A 17,563-nucleotide genomic window follows, 5' to 3' on the forward strand; every position below is an offset into this window, starting at 1 on the left:
ATGTGACAAAATCCATGAAACCAAATGGTCCTTGGTCACCTCCTGAAAATTATGTTCGACTAGTGTCTGAACCCAGAGAAAGTTGCTATTTTGTACTAAGTCTTGTTTCAGCCCGCGGACGAGATCTTTATTTTCTTGTATCGTTTTTGGTTTCCGACACCAGGCAAACAGAAATCATAGCAGTTGTCAGTTGGCAGCACAGATTAAAACCAAAACATCTGATATAATTCATGATGGCTGCTGTCTATGCATTTCCAGTCAATATTCGACCAATAGAAAATCAAGAGGGGAAGTTAACCGTTAATTTGCAACTAAGCACATACACACTAGAGCCAATCACGACAGGCCTGAAATAACTGTAAATTTCGTAGTACTTTGAGCTTGAGAAGTAATCAGCTGATCGATGCACGCCCTATTCTTTTTTCTGTTCGCCTAGTGTCGTAGATTCAAAGGTTACCCCAAAAAAGGTAAAATCAAATTTTTGCGCCATGGAGCAATCCAAAAATCCGCCAAACAAAAATACTAAACTTCGGCTAAGCGGCTATAATTTAGCCGATTGAGCAGCACTGCCACAGACCCAAACATTTCGCTCCCTTGTTCGTGTTATTGCAGCGCAATTAAATAAGATACGTTAGTTGTGGCCAGTGCTGCAACTTACCACCACCCGGATACACCATTCCCTAGCGCGATGTCACAGGTTTACTTGCTGCCGGTGCTCACGTTCCTGATATTCCAGGTCACCTTTCTTGGCACGTAAGTACGCAGGGGGTGCTTCCCCGATTACCGGGCTTTCTGACCCGACTGACGTCTCATTGGTCTCCAGGTACATCTTCGCCGTGCTGGAGGGGCATGTGGTGCCCACGGTTCCCTACATCAGCGATGCGGCCACCTACTCGCCGGAAAGCTGTGTGTTCGGGCAGCTTATCAACATAGGCAGCGTTCTGCGTGAGTTCCTCTCCCGGCATCCCGTCTCGTCTCCAGAGACGATGAGTCATCTGTTGATTAGACGCTCTTGCAGCGGTGTGATTATACTTTCTAAGTGTCTCATGCTTTGCAGTTGGAATTACCATCTACGTACGCTACCGTCAGGTGCTGCAGCTTTATGAACACCATCCGGATTTGGACGGGTCGGTGCTGCGCCAGAACCGACTAGCCTTGTGGTTCGGACTGGTGTCCTGCCTGGGCATTAGCTTCGTGGGCAACTTTCAGGAGACGAACGTGCGGATTGTCCACTTCATCGGAGCCTTCTGCTGCTTCGGCTGCGGCACCTTGTACTTTTGGATGCAGGCGCTCATCTCGTATCTGATCTTCCCCATGTCGGGTACCCGCATTAACGCTCACTTGCGGCTGGGCATGTCCGTTGTCTGCACGATCCTGTTCATCCTGCTGGCGGTCACCGGCGTGATGTCGCACATCCTCTTCAAAGGACAGAATCCTCGAAAGTGGTGAGTCTGCAGACTGTCTTTTCTATCAGGGAGATACTTACGATTGACCTCTCGACTCGTCATTTTAGGTATCCCTCGGACGGCGGCTGGTACTTCCACGTGGTCAGCTCTATTTCAGAGTGGGTCATCGCCACCGTCTTCAGCTTCTTTATCCTCTCCTTCACGAATGAGTTCCGCGACGTGTCGCTGTCGCATCCCCAGATTGCCCTGATGTCCTATTCGACCACCATCTAGAGCTTACCTTCATAGATCAGAAGATCAGATAGTAGAGATCAGCGTCTGAAGTAGGCAGCGGTTCCTTCACCTTCAACATTTTAAGTACAATCTAAGGTGGCAAGAGCACGGGCCTCGAGGACGATGTGCTGAGCGGCTGATGTGCACTGCGGCCTCTCGCCTGCCTTTCCTCTCTTTCCGGTGCTCTTTCTCTGTCGGATTGCTGTGATATGTGCAAAGTGTTTCCCAAAGACTGGGATCGGGTAGTTCGAAGTGACAGAATGCTTTTTGATTGAAGAGTTACATTTATTGTTTACCCGCGTTCGTTTTTTCAATACACATTAGCATTACTAAATCGGTAGAAATAATCTGTAAATTTGTAAAATAAAGAGCAATTAAATATAAGGGAGTGTTTGTCTCGCTTGTCTATCAATCACTAGCGCTTGCGATCCCTGGAGCGATCGCCATCCCGATGCTTGTGCCCCCCTCGGCTGCCGTGGTTCCCGTTGCCTCCACCGCCGCCACCACCTCCTCCTCCGCTTCTTCCGTCTCCACCACCACCGCTGTTCCGACGCGACGAGGAGGAGGAGTACCGACTGTGCTTGCCGGAATTGGAGACGGAGTTGCGATACTTGTCGCCATCACCTAGATTATTGCTACTGCCTGGGTTTCCAGACCGATCTTTCTTGGAGTAGTATTCAGAGCGTTCTCGCGAGGATTTCCTGAAAGGAATAAGTGCTAATAAGTCCACCCAGTTCCTAAACCGTTAGAGTACATACGACTTCCTGTGCTTGCTGTGCGGCGAATTGGAGCGCGTGGGCGACCTCGAGTAGTGACGTGACTTTTTCTTATGCTTCGGCGGCGAACGGGAGCGCGAGCGGGAGGATCGACTGCGGTGGGTCTTCTTAGTGCGCTCGCGACTAGGCGACCTGGACCTGGGTGATCGGGAGCGAGGTGTCCGCGAATGGGTGCGCGTCCTGGATCGCGAGCGTGACCTCGAATCCTTTTGCGGCGACTTTTCCGATGGCAAGGGCAGTGGGATAGCACGCTGGATGAAGCCACCCCACGCATTGTGCGAGCCATTGTTCCGATCCACGGTGATTACAGCCGGCGGTGTGTTTGCCTCCTTCGTTTTGTTGCGCGCATCAATGTACCGCTTTTTCAGCTCGTCCACGGCCGCCTCCAGTTTCTCCACCACCGGCTTGGAACGCATGTACAGCTCCATCACACGGTAGCAGATATCCGTAATGTCCGCCATGGGCACCCGAAAAATGCCGAACCACGGCGGGCTGTTGGGCAGAGGTATGTTGAGCTTGCGGGCACTCAGGTAGATGCAGGCGCATGCAATCGCCTCTGGTGTGTAGCGCATAAAAACGTCCGTCCTCAGCGAGTCATTCATGAAGTTCCAGGAGAGCTGCATCAGCTTCTCGTGCTTCTCGTACTGAAGCACCTGCAGATACATCACGATCAGCTTGTGCGGATGCTTCACGTGTACACAGAAGCCCAGTTCCTTGAGGACGCGCCGCTCGGCCTTGATCACCTGCATCTTGAGGTTCGTGTAGTAAGGATCTAGCACCATGGGCGAGATTTCCCTACGGAACAATATAAGCAATAAGTGTTTATTGGGTGTTAGATGCTTGGATTGTCAGGAGAAGCACTTACTTTTGGGCCCGCACTTGCTTGATGTGATGGAACACATTGATCACGTCTCTAATGCGGCGCGGCGCCTCCTCGATCTTGGACGCCAGGCACACGCAGCTCATGGCCACAGTCTCCATGTTGTGCCGCACAAAGCTCTTCGAGTAGAAGAAGCGCTGGAACAGCACCTGGCCGGTGGCCATGGCAACCTGCGGCAAGCGCAGCAAAATTCCGGCTGTCTGAATAAGCTCGCAGCCCAGTATGCGCAGGTCCTTCTCCGTCTCATGGTCCAGTCCATCCTGGCTGGATGGCGTCACATCGATTTTGCCCTCCGGAATGAGGCTGTTCTCCAGCGTCAGCACGATGCGGTTAAAGAGCCGAGGATAGATAGGCTTGTTGGCGTCCGCCTGAGCCGCTGCCACGCCCCCTGCATCGCCGCCAGCTGCATCCGCCCCCGGGGCCGCTCCACTGCTGCTGTTGTTGTTCGAAATGTTGACGCTGTTCGAATGGAACGAAGTCACCGTGGTCAGGACATTGGTGATCGTCTCCACCGTCAGCGCTGTCACCGTCGTGTGGACCACAGTCGAGCCGGCCCCACGGGTGGCCATTCGTGCGCGGTTAACCCAGGAAAGCGTTTATTTAAGTGTTTTAATTTTTTAATTTTCCCTTTTTTTTTGTAAATTTAGCCGATAACAGGCGTGCTTTTATACTAAATCGTTATCGTCGGCCCTGCCACCGAATTGATGTCAATAATTTCCTAAATTATACCACAAGCGTTTAGAAATCCCATATGGTTTGTGTCTAAATAAGGGGTGGTGGGTGCATCGACTACACCAGCGTTGCCATATTTTGTAACAGACAAATGTACTAAATATCACCTAAAACGGTATTTGGTGGTCTTCCGTTTATGGTCACACCACTCTCAGTCGAAATTAGTTGTGAAGGTAAGCGGTTCGCTGGCTGGTCGCAGAAACGCAAATTGTAGAAAGAAAACATTATAATCAGCCGCGTCTAAGTGCAAGTGTGATTTATTTCTTTTTTGTTTGGTGTTTAGTGTGCTCGTGAGCAGATCAGTGGATCAAACAAACAGCCAGAAAATCGAGCGCTGGGCAAGCGGAATAAATCCAATTGGAATTGTCCGAACCGCAGTTTTACGGAGTCGAGTGTTCCGTGTTTCGTATTCCGGGGCATTTTCCCCGCCGAAAGCCCCGCTCAACCCCCCAAGCAAACAGCCGAATTAGGGGTTGCAAAGTTTTTGCAGCCAGCCCGGAAAAGTCAGAGGAACTTGTTTTCTAAGGGAAGAAAAGGGAAGCACGCAAGCGACGACTGCCCCCAAAGACCAAACGGAATCGGAGTCTGAATCGGAATCGGAAGGGGACTCCGCCGAATCCTTGAGAGAATCTTTTGCGCGTGCCATGCGTGACCTCGGCACCAAAATGGCCGAGCTAAAATTCGAGGCTCCATTGGCAAAGTTCGAGGAAACGGACGAGTGGGGCGGCTGCGACTTCATCTCGAGTCAGAATGCCATAAACGACACGCTCAACCTGAATCTGAAGGACTCCTCCGCCGGCGGCAAGCCGGATGCCACCAAGCTGCGGCTCCTAGAGGATGCTGTACGCGATGCGCACGTGAGCAAGAACGGAGGAGGAGTAGTGGGAGGAGGAGCTGGCTCCATTAGCCCCAATTGCAACACGCTCCAGGGTGGGTCGCTTATTGAAATCGGCCTGTCCGATGTGGGATTGGTGCCGGGCGAGGGAGCCGGCGTTGGTCTGGACGGTCTGGAGAAGCGCTCCCTGGCCGTCGGCGACCATGTGGACAACTTCACGGAGACCTTCGGCGGAAGTCTGGAGGATCTGGTCAATACGTTCGACGAAAAGATAACCAAGTGTTTCGGCAACTACGAAGAGAACGTCGAGGAGCTGGCTCCGGTGCAGGTGCGCAGCCAGGAGGAGATCATGAACGAATGCCAGTAAGTAAACCAACATTCCTTTAAGTTAAGGGTTTGATTTTTGTAAATAAGTAATGGGAGACTGCTTTCCCGTATTACCAGATTAAAAGTTGGCAAATTTTAATTTGAAACGAGGCATTGGGTTATTTTTTTTCCAAATGTCTGATGTCATGCTATAACCACTTATAGATTGGGAACATTGGGGGTGGCTTTTGGTAGAGCTACATCATGTAACCCCAACAGTCCATGGAAGTGCCGTAGTAAGGATGCCGCATGATACAATCCAATCCTATAGTTATGTAAACTGCATTTTGCAATGTTTTGCGTTTTAGTGCTGTTTTCTGCTTTCGTGTCTATTGCGACGCTGGGGGTGTTGAGTGCGCATGCTCCGAGCTCGGACCGCTACCCCGTAACCCCTGACCCCTGATCCCACCCCGCTCCGCTACGCTCCCTGGCTGTCTGTTCCAGCCCAGGCGCCACATAACGACGTAATCCTGCCCGAACCGCCCGAGGGGTGGGTGATGGGTGGTTGGTGACGGTTGGCTAGTGCTTTTTTGTTGGATCGATAAAAGTGCCAGGAGTTTTCGCTGCTCGATGTTTTCATGTGGGTTGTCGAAGACTGTTGCGCTTTGCCTCGGATGCAACTGGGCGCCCAATGTCGCTGGCAGTGGTACCACCGCCGTGGTTTATCCCATTGTAACGCTGATCCACTTATGTCAAGGAAGCGGCAATCATAGAAAGTGGGGGCAATAAATCATATTACGTCCATTCGCCAGATAAACACTTCACAGAGCATTTGCCAGGGAGGCGGGAAGGGGTTTCGGGTGGACTTGACTATGGCTATGGATACGAAAGTAGAGGGTGGTGAAGGGGCTGGCTTCAGAGATTCGACTCCGACGTGGAATGCAAGTCCAACGAGAAGGGAAAACAATAATACTGTATAGATGTGTTTCCCTCTCTTTCCCTCTCGGCTGACATCAGCCATAAATTTGATAATCGCGTGCACACCAGCGCACTATGGGAAATGTACCCCCTTTTTTTTTTGCCTAAACCCATTTTATGAAAGTCGTTCGATTAAGATAATATTAAATGCATGCATTTATAATTGACTAATGTTTAGTTCTGCATAACAGAAATAAGTATAGATGGCGACACAACAAAGAAATCAGCTGTTGCACGCACAAAAAAAGGTCTGCAACGACAAGCTTTTCCATCGATATAAATATTTTAATATCTTTTAAACCAAAGCGTTTTTTTTTATTCTGCAAAATTAGTTGTATTCAGTGTGGCTTGTATTATGTGTTTGTGACTGCCAAACTACCAAAAAAAAATCGTGTTGTCCCTTTAATACCGGAAAAATATAAGTCGTCTTACTAAAATATTTTTGTGAGAAAGTCATAAGTCAAAGTCATAAAGTCATAAAAGATATGTGCTAGTATAACCCTATGCAAAGAAAATCATCTTAATATCTCTCCCCGTTCTGGATTTATTAATTTGGGCCAGAAAAATGATCGAGCTGCCCATAGTGCCGCGGTCCATGTGTGTGTGTGTGCTTACGAGTGCGAATACTCACTCACATCCTGTGCAAATAAATAAACACACAGTGGGCAATCGCTAAGCTGCACCCTGCACACATGATCTATGATCTATTGTTTTGAATTTTGAAAGATTGTGTAAATCTATAGCTAGATATATGTATGTACTTGTTAGACAGCTCAATGAGGATGAGATTTTGTTATCATTGCTTGTACCGCCAGTACTCACTGTATTTCAATATGTGTGGCCGCATGCGTGTTCAAAATATTTTGACGAATTTAGATACAGTGATTGAAATTCCATATCTTGCACTGACGAAATAAATAATCACACATACTACTTGCACTTGCTTGTGTGTGTTTATATATGCTCTTGTCACTGATCTACAATTCCTATTGAAGCCGTATGTAGATGCTGGGAACCCACCTCTGTCTCCTGGAAGCCTGGAAGGCTGAAAGCCTGTACAGATAAAGAAACTCTGCCAGCCAAAGTCGTTCGCTGTGATGCAGTTTGCCTTAATTGCGTTCTTTGTTTTTCATTTTATGAGTATTCATTGCCACCGCTGTCACCACTTCCCCTCCCCCTCATTCGCTCTTCATCCCCACCTCTTTCTGCTGCCGCTGCCCTCTCTCTAGCCCCACATAAACTGAACTGCCTCTTCTCCCGCTCTCGCTCTCTCTGTCGCTCTCTGGGGAGAGGGTATAGGTATCGCGGCATGATGACTTCTCGAACACTTTCACGGGTCTAAATGAGAGAAGAAGAGAGCGGGTCAAGTTACGTGACATGCACTGCTCTCTATTTGGGGCATCCATGTGTGCCCTGCGGTATTCATAACGGAATCGCATCGAATTGGTTATGTGGTCCCAGAAGTGCAATATGTGTGTGGGGTATCACGCATTCGACCCCAGATGCTGGGTGCCGATGATCTGCTCTTGTGTGTTGGCGCATTAAACGCAGCTGCTCTGCGCCGTCCACGCAAGTTGTCAATATTTACCTTATTCACTGGTGATTCCGTAGAAAGTGTGCTGCTGAGTGGGCTAGCCGGGCCGAAGGTCGCTCCATTGTTCCAGTCCCTGTCCTGGGAACCATCAACCTCCCCCCACTTATACTTCCTCTCCCGCCCAGCTTGCCCCCTTATCCGCTTGTGGCCAAGTTTTCAACTGCATTCCGCTCTGATTAGTGGCAGCTGCTCCAAGGACGAAGTTCGGAAAAGTTCGAGCGGAAAAGTTGCGTCAGCACGGAAAGGCTCTTCTTGGACATGTTCTTGGGCGCAAGAAGTAGAGCGTAGACTGCAGGATAACAAGATGGTGACTACTTACAGAAACAGTTGTGCTGTCCAGTGAATAATTCTTTTAATATTTCTTTTATCCAAGGCGTAATTCGCAGTACGTAGTGCAGGCACGACTGGCAGTCGAGCTGATGACCATATGCCAGGCACGACGATAAAATGCGCTCCATATGGCCAGCATTCTTCCGGTGCGGCTACTGCGGCCCAAAACACCATGCTGATTTTCGCTCATAATCGGCTTGTTGCTGGCGACCCACTTTTGCGCCACGTCCAGTCCCCAAGAGCCAATCGATTCCTGTTCCGCAGCGGGGTTCAACGGCCTGCATCCTGCCACCAAAGAGCTGCACAGTTTGCAGCATTCTTTCTGTGTGCCCAAGCTGTAGATGTAGGGAGTAGTTCAGAGATGCCTTCGCAGGTCGTCGGGGATCATCATCAGCTCGTGGCCTGCGTACTAAGACACCGAAACTCGTTCGCATCCATTTGCGGCAAATGCCAGAAGCTGCTTCGCCTGGCCAAGCTGGTCGTCTGATCGCGTTTCGCGATCTAAGCGATCTTAGCGTTCTGCAGTCAGATCGATTAAATCACTCGGCTATTAATTGACCACAGGCAATGCCAGCACTTGCATCAGCAAACTCATCTGGCCGAAGCGTCGATTGCTCTTAATTGGGCAGTTGATTGGGCAACCTGCTAACCAGTTTGCGGCCTTCTTCGACTGTAGAATCAGTTCCACGATCGCAATGCGCTTATGTGACGACGACTCATGTCATGTGCTTGGAACCCGAGTGCCATTCAAAACATTACCCGAAATCGAGACTCGAGCCCAAGTAAGGCGCGTCCACTTCTTGGGTTCACTGACTGGCCAGTGCAGTGTGTCTTTGGGGTGGCCGAGGCTAAGCCCAGATCGGGCTTCCTTCCTTCATGGTCCTGGGCACAGGGCAGCCACTGAACTGCATGGTAATCAATTAGCAGGTCCCCGCTATAAATAATAATCAGATGAAATTGCGGCAGGGGATGATTGCCTGGGGTTGGTAGACAGGACACGGCCTAGCGGCAGCGTAACCGCCCTCTGATGTAAGTGGCGAATGGGAACAACAGCACAGTTAATATGCACGGGGAGTATTATAGTTTTTGCGCAGACCCAAGAGTGCTTCAATTTAATACTAGCCACTTCTCTCCGTGTGTCGCACGGGCGACAGAAATTCGCTGTGGTTCGGGTGGTTTCCGTATCCACTGGATGAGTCATGCCATGTCAACATGTCGTATGCGTGTTTTGCGGGTAGCAGGGGCGAAGGTGCTAAGAACTTATCAATCCGCATGCATTCAGGAGGGGCGCAAGGAATGGGGTGGGGCTGATAGCGGGGCGAGTGCACGAGTGCCACTTCGTTTTCGGACCCTGCCCCTTGAAGGGTGGGCTGCAGTCTGAAACCGAGGGGCCAAAGGACGTTAACCTTTTGGGCATTTGTTTGGAGGCGTCGCCCGGGGACACGGGCCATCAGCCACCCACTGGGCGCACAGCAGTACACCCCCGAATGCTAATTGCCGACCTAACCTCGCTCAACTTGCCACGGAGCCACTTTGCCTGAGCCACTGTTCCGGGCACTGTTTTCGGCGCCATTCGAATATTAGAAATGTCTGACTGCCATCGAAGCGATACTGTATCTGATGACTAAGCCGAGCCACACAGGCGGAGCCTTTGCCTGCGGCCGCATTACATCATCAGCAAACAAAACAACGTTTGGGGCACAGTCAAGGACAAAGCCCGGCGAACGGAGTGGCGCGGCATGGGGGTAGTGGCCATAACCGGGGGTTGAAGCCAGCCGAGCACGGATGTTGTATAATTTGACTGAATCCTGCCACGGAATCTGCATCTGCATCTGCAGCAGACTCTGGCATTGAGTGTAGGGAGTGGGCGGTGGGCCAAGGATGCGCCGAGGACACTCCAGTGGATGCCCTGCCAAGGGAACCACTCACAAGGGTCCTTGAAGAACCCGAAACAAACAAAGCCCGTCGCCAGCGGGGGCGACCGTCTGCTCTTGGCTTCAATAACTTCTCGGCACAACTTCTCGTGCCAACCCAACTGAATTGGCGGACAGGGGAACTGGGGAAAGTGTATGGCAATGTACCTACTCACATAAATACGTATTCAGACTATCTTCGTCCGGGGACTCTGGCAGAACTCTGTGTTGGCAGAGGCAGTTCGCCACCGAAACGAGATCATCCATCGAGATGGCCCATCAATCGTAATCGTTGCTTCTTAGCAATCTTCACTGCCTATACTGCGGTGGTGTATGTATGTACCTACCTATACCACAGTATACATTTGCTATATACGACATAATGTGGGTTTCGTTCTTTGTTTGCATTTTTGCTGTTATCTGTTTGTGGGCCACATAACTGCCAGCATTTTCCTCTGCGGTTTCGGACGCTGAAGATTGCCGATGCCAAGACCGAAGCCATAGACAACATTGCCCAGTTTCTCTCTCGCGCGTTTTGTTAATGCTAATGGCCTATTTAAACAAATTAATTATAAATTGATTTTGCCCAAGCACGCAACCAAGTCCGAAATGGCAACTCGCGCTTAAAAGTCCAAATTGTTTGTTTTCATTTCATTTCGGTTTTGTTTTGTTTTGTTTAGGCGTCATAAAATGTCTTCTGTTTATGGATCATTTCAAGATATCACTTGCATGTTTATGGATCGTATATGTAATCGTATATGTTTCTGTGCAATGTTCTCAGCCCGAGCGAAATGCCAGGAATGTTTTTCAAAAGGCGGCCCACCCAACCACGTGAAATGAATTCAAAACCAACTCCCCCAGGTCATCTTTCTTGTCGCCGATGTCATTTGCCGTGTCCCCAATTCTCCACCCCATCCATCCAAGGCCCCCGCAGTCCATTAGCACACGGTCCCCACAGCTCGATATGAATTGGGATCGACTAAATGGGCTATGCGGCTCCTGTGCCAACGCAAAGTGTGAACGGCCTAAAATTAGAAACGCTTTGAAGTGTGCAAGACATGATTTTCCCACCTCTCGCGGCTGTTTTTATTTTTGTTTTAGTTTTTTTTTTCTTTTTCGCTGCAAGTGTGTGTTTTAGTTTGCGGTGGCATTTTTCTATCCACGAATTTTCTGTCGCAGTAAACACGTACAGCGAAGTCCAAGTTGATAGTGATATGCAATGGACATTAAAATCCAGCCATATTCAAAGGCCTCGTTCTGCTTGGGGAAAGTTCAAATTCAAAGAAGTTATCAAAAAGTTTATGTAGGTCCGCGGCAGCGGGTGCTATTATCTTCGCCCCAGCTGTGTGTGTGTGTGTGTGTTCATAGGTGGAAAATAAGCAGCACAGGGTCACCCTGTGACTTCCTACGGAGAGGAGAAAGGCGAAGGGAGCCAGAGAAAACTTTCACACAAACAAAGAGAAATTATGTAGCTGTGTAACAACCCAAAGCCAGTCGATTAGCTGCGCCAGCCCGGCCTCCCACTCAGCTGTTTTCACTGGAAGAAATAGTTAGTGGAGTGATTGAATGGCACTTGCCATGTGACTTAACATGTTGCAGGGTATCAAGTAGTCTCTGTCCTTCAGAGATCTGCCGACTGCAACTTGCCGAAAATTAAGAGTGCGATTGTACAGCGAGTTGCGGTTGAGTGAAAATACGTGTGAACGAACCTCAAAACACAAAACACAACACATAACACACAACAACATGAAGACAACAATAGCCGCCGAAACAAATATTTGAAATGCTAAAATAGCTTGAGAAACCTGATAGTGTCCGCTCTATTGCCTTCACTACCCGTAATTTCACCCATTTCACCTATAACAATGCTGGCGGATCGAAGATTCAGCCAGAACTTGCTAAGCACAATACCAAGTGGCACTGACTACATATGCATACATACATGTGTAACTTGGTGACCCAACGTTGGCTATCATTTCAGATTCCTCTAGCTATAGCACTTCCATGCCACCCATTTTTCCCGCTACCCTTCGGATGCTATAACCACACATCGAACCGTGTTAGAAAGTTATTTCTTCATTGTTTGCGGCGATGAGGCGGCCCACCAAATAATTCATTTCCTATGAAATTTCAATTTACTGGGGAGTCAACACAGAAATACGAAAATCAGGAAGAAGCAGCGCCAAAAAAAAAAAAATGCCAAGCACAATTAACAAAAAACCGCAGAGAAAGGGGAAAACATTAAAGCATTCGCCACGGCGTGGGCGAAATGAAGACAATTGGCTGAAAATGTAGAGGGGAGGGATGATATGGGGGACACTTGGACAGCTTGGCTGATCATCATCATCGTCATGGCGAGCGGCGCTGATTCATCAGCTGGAGACACAAGTTGATTCGGTTATCTAAGTACGCGCAATTAAAATTCATTAAAATATTGCCATTTCCATAATAAATAAATGTTCATCATCCGCTTTTTTTTTGTACCCTACCCAGCCGGGGGGCATCATGACTATTGGACATGTGAAACTACTCAAAAAAAATTTGGTGAAGTGTAAGAGTACTGTAGTCTTCGGTGCCGCGGAACTTCGCCCAACCCACTTGTTATTAAATATGATATTTGTCTAAACGATGATCTCATGTTTCGTGTGCCGATTTGCGAGACCAAACAGCTACAGCTAATTGTCGGACGGACTGTTGTGAAACTTATATTCCAATGCCAGCCGGCGAAGTGCGGCACGCCTCGAAGTATCGGGTCGGGGTCACCGCTGGCTGGCCAAGAGATGAGCTTCCGAATCGGGAGCACTTGTGATGTTGGGTGATGGGTGGTCAGGGTAGATCCCATCTCAGCGCATGATAAACGAGGCTCGTAATTATAATTGCCGATGGGTGCGAATGGAGTCTGGGCACTAATTGCCCGAGGCGATGATGGAAGATCGGGGAATGCCAGTGCGTAGAATGGCCAGGGAGTGCGCGGCTGCAATTTGAGCTGGTTGTTTGCGATAGGGAAGTGAGTTCTGCAGATGGCGGGCCGGAAAAGATGAGCACACAGTGCAGCAACTGGCAACCAACTAAACTGGTGTTTGTGTAGATCGAGGTCACAGCCCTTCTGTTCCGGACTACCCATTCGATCTGACCCAGATTCTGCGACTGGACTGGCGACGCGAATAGCGACACTGATGTGTCAATTTGGTGCGTATAATTCCACTTGGTAGCCGGCCATTCCGTCCCATTTCCGACTCCGATTAGCCAGCACAGCTTCACCGAAAGTGTCTGTCGAGCGGCGGAGTGAGTGCTTCGTAATTAGTTCGCTTTGATGGCAGTTTAAATATTCATTCGTAATCTGTTCGCCCCCCCCCCCCCCCTCGTCCCTCGTCTGCGTGCTCCAAAAGTGTTGCCCACACCACCGACACGTACATACAGCAGTCATACTCGTACATATACATATAGATATGTATGCACACACATTTCATGGCGGCCTCGACACATTCCATTCCGAGCCGAGATACAGCCTCTGCACTAGGCGAATCATCCATCTACTTGTACAGTGCGTACCAGAGCTGTATGACCATCAGTGCTGTGCTTCCCTTTCGCGCTCAGAACTCATATAGTCACTTCCGATTCCCCTTGACTTATACTCCCACAAAAACGCCCACTAGCAGTGAATCATCTTGAACTAATCAGCAAAGTGCAGTCAATTGCCTGGCAATATAGAGCATGAATAATTATGGGCTAATGAATCCCTCCACTGGGTGGGTAGTGGAAATCGGTGGCCGTCTTGTCGGGGCAATTAAATGATTGGCAGTGATCGTGAAATTTGATAGCAACTGTGCCAGCGCACTCGAAACAGACAAACCGTCTGACTGGCAAACGAGTTCTTCTGTCAGCAAATGTGGGCCCAATGCCAAAGCCAAGGGAACTGGTAGAGATTGCAGTGAACTATCTACAAACGCACTGTGACATTACGAGCATTAACTCATTTCTCCAGCTGTGTGCGAGTTTTTATTGTTAAGAAATGAACTGTCGGTCAGGACTTTCCTTGTTGACGGGTGCGAAGTGGCAGTTTCCCCCATTGAGACTGCCCCCCACCAATCCGAGATGCAGCCGCAGCTGCCTCATTATCTTCGGAAACGATGTGCATGGGGCAATTTGTCAGTTGCTTAGGCTTCCGTGAACAGAAACGCGGGCAGCACTTGGCGGTTTATTGTGCCAGTTCTTTCCCTCGCCGAGTTCTGTGGGTGGCGACAAGTACATGGAACATTTGTTGCTGAATGGTGGCAAGGAGGTGCCAAGAGCTATGCAAAGAATGGGCGAATGATGAAAGGAAAAAACTCATTACTGCCTGCCTGCCGAGGCACTCCAATAAATGGCGTTTCTTTCGCTTGCAAGGCGATTCATGGAAAGTATTTTCTTGGCAAAAAGGTTTTCCATATCTGTAGCGTTGATTTGGCTATTTGCGATTTTTCATATTTACCCAGAATAGAATGTTTACCCATCAACTCACATGAATTCATTTCGATTTACTGATCTGAAAACAACACCTTTTACTTGCAGAATGTGGTGGACCATCACAGGAAACTTTGGCAACATTCTGCCCATCGACTGGTCCAAGTCGTACACCCGTCAGATGCACATGCCCACACTGAATCTGGGCCAGAACCACACGAAGCAGCAGCAGCAGAATCGCAACCAGCAGCAGCAGTTGCACAACCAGAGCCATCAGGCGTATCCACACACCAACGGTTTGGGATCCGGATCCGGATCCGGCCTGGATGCCCAGACTCCGGGCGATGAGTTCAACGATCTGACCAGTGAGGACGAGGCGGTGGCCAACGATTTGGACATGCACGCCCTCATCCTTAACGGCTTGAACGGTGACATGGACGACCAGCCGATTAAGACGGTAGAGGAGGTGATCAAGGAGATCGACGACATCATGGACGAGGCCGAGAGCCCGCTGGACGAGCCGGAGACCTGCGATTCGGAGGTGATCGAGAAGGCGCGAGAGGTGCTGGGCGCCCCCCTCTATGCGGAAAGTAAGCAGGCGACGACGTCCTGGATGCCAGTTACACAGATTAACATAATCCGCACATTCTCTTGCAGAACTGCAATATCTGACCACGACACAGCTGAACGAGCTGTACATGGAGATGGAGGTGCTGATCCAGGAGCTGAGCGAGACGTTGATCAACGAGCTGGCCCTGCGCGACGAGCTGGAGTTCGAGAAGGAGCTGAAGAACTCGTTCATCTCTCTGCTCCTCGCCGTTCAGAACAAAAGGCGGCAGTACCATGTGGAGAAGAAGCGCGGCAAGTTCCAGGGTGAGTTTCGCGAACCAAAATCCAGCCAGCGCGCTTATACTTAACACGGCTTTTCCCTGTTCATGCAGGTCCCGAGCCCAAGTACTTGACCACAGTCATTCCGTATCACCTGGAGAACGGCACGCCCAACAATCAGTCTCTGCAGGTCCTGATCAAGAGTAAGTACCCATTGCGGGCTAAACATCCCAGATGCCGACTCTAATGCCGACTCCTCCCGATCTCTTGCAGTTCTCAAGGCCATCAACGAGGACAGCCCGACGGTTCCGGCCCTCCTTACGGACTACATCCTGAAGGTGCTCTGCCCTACATAAGCGCCGCAAGCGGTAGTCGCCGAGGAGCAGGAACCCCAGCTGTCGCTCCATCTCTCTGTCTGTGTTTATACAATTATACAACTTGCATATACACACCGAACACACCACACATAATTTAATGATTAGTTCGTACTTTAAATTATTGTTTAAATGCAATCCGTGTACTCTCCGCGGAGAAGAAGATTTGCCGCATAAAGAGAGGACTCTAGTGATTCGTCTGTCGAATATGAGGCACCCAAAGTGGGGTCTTCTTCTCAACGGAGTGCTTTTCCCGGCCGATTCGACCGACAGAACAAAATATGCAACAAAACATACATGCAATACACATACATATATAGACACATATATATATATATAAACCGAAAAATTTACCGAGAGCGCGCTCTACGAACTCAGCCAGTCCTCCCATGGCAATAATACTCAATTCTCTCCGCCGCCTCTCTTTCTCTTTAAGGAGCATTCGTATTGTTAAAGAGCCGACTCCAACTAAGCTTAAAATACATACATACATATATGGTAAATGCATGTGGGCCAGTTGCAAGTCCGCCTGCCGGTGCAGCTTCAATTTTTTCGTCTATATGTGAAATATGCAGATCTAAATCGATACACGCTTGCATTATGTTCGCCCAGCTATCTGCGATCGAACGGACAGCCAATCACTAGGTTTTACAATAAGGATCTTATCTTGTATGTAATATATAATCTGATTATAAGAGGTGTGTGGCCTGCAGTCCCTGGAAAATCCGCCGTTTCGAAATGTGTTCCGAGTGCAATTTACAAAAATATGATTTGAGATGGCATCAGAATCAGACTCAGAATCGGAAAATCAGAATTAGTTGCAGCAATTGTTTTCGCATCGCTTTAAGTTTACGACGCCTAATTTACTCATTTTTTTATTGTTTACGAGGCCATAAAACGCGTTCTATTTTGTTCAAAACAATTGTTTAATGTAAATGGAGGAAACACAAATTTAATTTTAATTTGCATAGAAAACGCTGTGTTATTTACTTTTACCAAACAAGCATAAATAAAACGCTAATGATAATGCTAACGATGATGATAACGATAATTATTATTATGATTACAAATAAATCGAATAATAGGTAAAACTCAATCAGGCGCACAGTGCTCTTCTTTTCAATACGATTACCCAGTGCGCATAAGTAGATCCGTAATTCTTGTCCTTAGCATCTAAGCTACCAGCCACACTAACAAGATAAACGAGTGGGGGGAAGTACACGTATAAGATACACACATAAAGTTGCATCAAGTCCAAATGAACCACATTATATCATGTCTCACATCTCACACGACAAAACTAGACGGGGAAGAACAAGGATTCCAGCCCATTTGATCATCGTTAATGGATCGTTCAGATAGAGTAGTATCCTCTATCTATCTATGAATCACATCTAATGCAAATCTTAGGTACCTTTGTTATTAAACGATATGCAAGATATACCTAAAATCGAGAACCTATAAAAAAAGACAAAATACACACTCAAGCGAAACCGCATAAATGTTTACGACTTCATATACAACAAATATAAATGTATATCAAATATGGTCGCGCTTTATAAACCAAACGTATTTAAAATGTATTACTAAATCGCAAATCTTTCAATGGAATGTGACTTTTTTGGGTCTCTGCCGAGTAAAACAAATATTAAAAACCAAGCGAAGGCTATATAAATCATATAATATGATACAAAATTAAGAAGGGATCCCCTTCCCCCAATTGTACGCGTATTTGTAAATTATTTGAAATGCAAAATAAATGACAGCCTAGGATGGAAATTATATTTATTTGATAAATTAGTAAAAGGAGAACACAAAAAACATAGTTCTATGTACAATGGACAAACCGAAAACTTTTAAATTGCTTGAATAAAAAGAAGAAAACTATTTGCTGA

At 48.2% G+C, this 17,563-nt stretch overlaps 3 protein-coding genes across 6 annotated transcripts; 2 read left to right on the forward strand and 1 right to left on the reverse strand.

Moving 5' to 3' along the window:
• Positions 1–571: 571 nt before the first annotated feature.
• Positions 572–2,061, forward strand: CG4025 (uncharacterized protein). Its single transcript, NM_130623.3, has 4 exons — positions 572–753; positions 824–945; positions 1,058–1,445; positions 1,514–2,061. Exons 1-4 carry the CDS (start codon positions 689–691, stop codon positions 1,677–1,679), a joined length of 741 nt encoding a protein of 246 aa, NP_569979.1. The 5' UTR covers positions 572–688; the 3' UTR covers positions 1,680–2,061.
• On the reverse strand, positions 1,949–4,011 carry CG16903 (uncharacterized protein). Its single transcript, NM_130624.3, has 3 exons — positions 3,321–4,011; positions 2,438–3,250; positions 1,949–2,380 (listed from the first exon to the last, which is right to left on the reverse strand). Exons 1-3 carry the CDS (start codon positions 3,902–3,904, stop codon positions 2,095–2,097), a joined length of 1,683 nt encoding a protein of 560 aa, NP_569980.1. The 5' UTR covers positions 3,905–4,011; the 3' UTR covers positions 1,949–2,094.
• A 204-nt stretch (positions 4,012–4,215) lies between these two features.
• On the forward strand, positions 4,216–17,554 carry Unc-76 (Uncoordinated 76). Of its 4 annotated transcripts, NM_166927.2 has the most exons (6): positions 4,216–4,240; positions 4,351–5,265; positions 14,575–15,056; positions 15,124–15,339; positions 15,408–15,497; positions 15,568–16,699. In NM_166927.2, exons 2-6 carry the CDS (start codon positions 4,712–4,714, stop codon positions 15,648–15,650), a joined length of 1,425 nt encoding a protein of 474 aa, NP_726792.1. In that variant the 5' UTR covers positions 4,216–4,240; positions 4,351–4,711; the 3' UTR covers positions 15,651–16,699. The 4 variants fall into 4 exon arrangements, with proteins under 4 accessions (NP_726792.1, NP_001259172.1, NP_569981.1 ...); NM_001272243.1 differs by having other exon boundaries at positions 4,216–5,265; positions 15,568–17,554; NM_130625.3 differs by having other exon boundaries at positions 4,216–5,265.
• The last annotated feature ends 9 nt before the right edge of the window (positions 17,555–17,563 follow it).

The sequence above is a fragment of the Drosophila melanogaster genome, chromosome X (assembly GCF_000001215.4).
Source record: "Drosophila melanogaster chromosome X".
NCBI classification, from domain to species: Eukaryota; Metazoa; Arthropoda; class Insecta; order Diptera; family Drosophilidae; genus Drosophila; species Drosophila melanogaster.

Bases quoted from the DNA above. Each gene is read 5' to 3' on its own strand.
- CG4025 (NM_130623.3), top strand. From the start codon at position 689: ATGTCACAGGTTTACTTGCTGCCGGTGCTCACGTTCCTGATATTCCAG. The intron at 754-823 runs GTAAGTACGCAG...ATTGGTCTCCAG, and splicing joins CAGGTCACCTTTCTTGGCAC to GTACATCTTCGCCGTGCTGG. The intron at 946-1,057 runs GTGAGTTCCTCT...CATGCTTTGCAG, and splicing joins CAACATAGGCAGCGTTCTGC to TTGGAATTACCATCTACGTA.
- Unc-76 (NM_001272243.1), top strand. From the start codon at position 4,712: ATGCGTGACCTCGGCACCAAAATGGCCGAGCTAAAATTCGAGGCTCCA. The intron at 5,266-14,574 runs GTAAGTAAACCA...TTTTACTTGCAG, and splicing joins GAGATCATGAACGAATGCCA to AATGTGGTGGACCATCACAG. The intron at 15,340-15,407 runs GTGAGTTTCGCG...CTGTTCATGCAG, and splicing joins GAAGCGCGGCAAGTTCCAGG to GTCCCGAGCCCAAGTACTTG.
- CG16903 (NM_130624.3), bottom strand. From the start codon at position 3,904: ATGGCCACCCGTGGGGCCGGCTCGACTGTGGTCCACACGACGGTGACA. The intron at 3,251-3,320 runs GTAAGTGCTTCT...ATTGTTCCGTAG, and splicing joins AAGCAAGTGCGGGCCCAAAA to GGAAATCTCGCCCATGGTGC. The intron at 2,381-2,437 runs GTATGTACTCTA...TATTCCTTTCAG, and splicing joins CACAGCAAGCACAGGAAGTC to GAAATCCTCGCGAGAACGCT.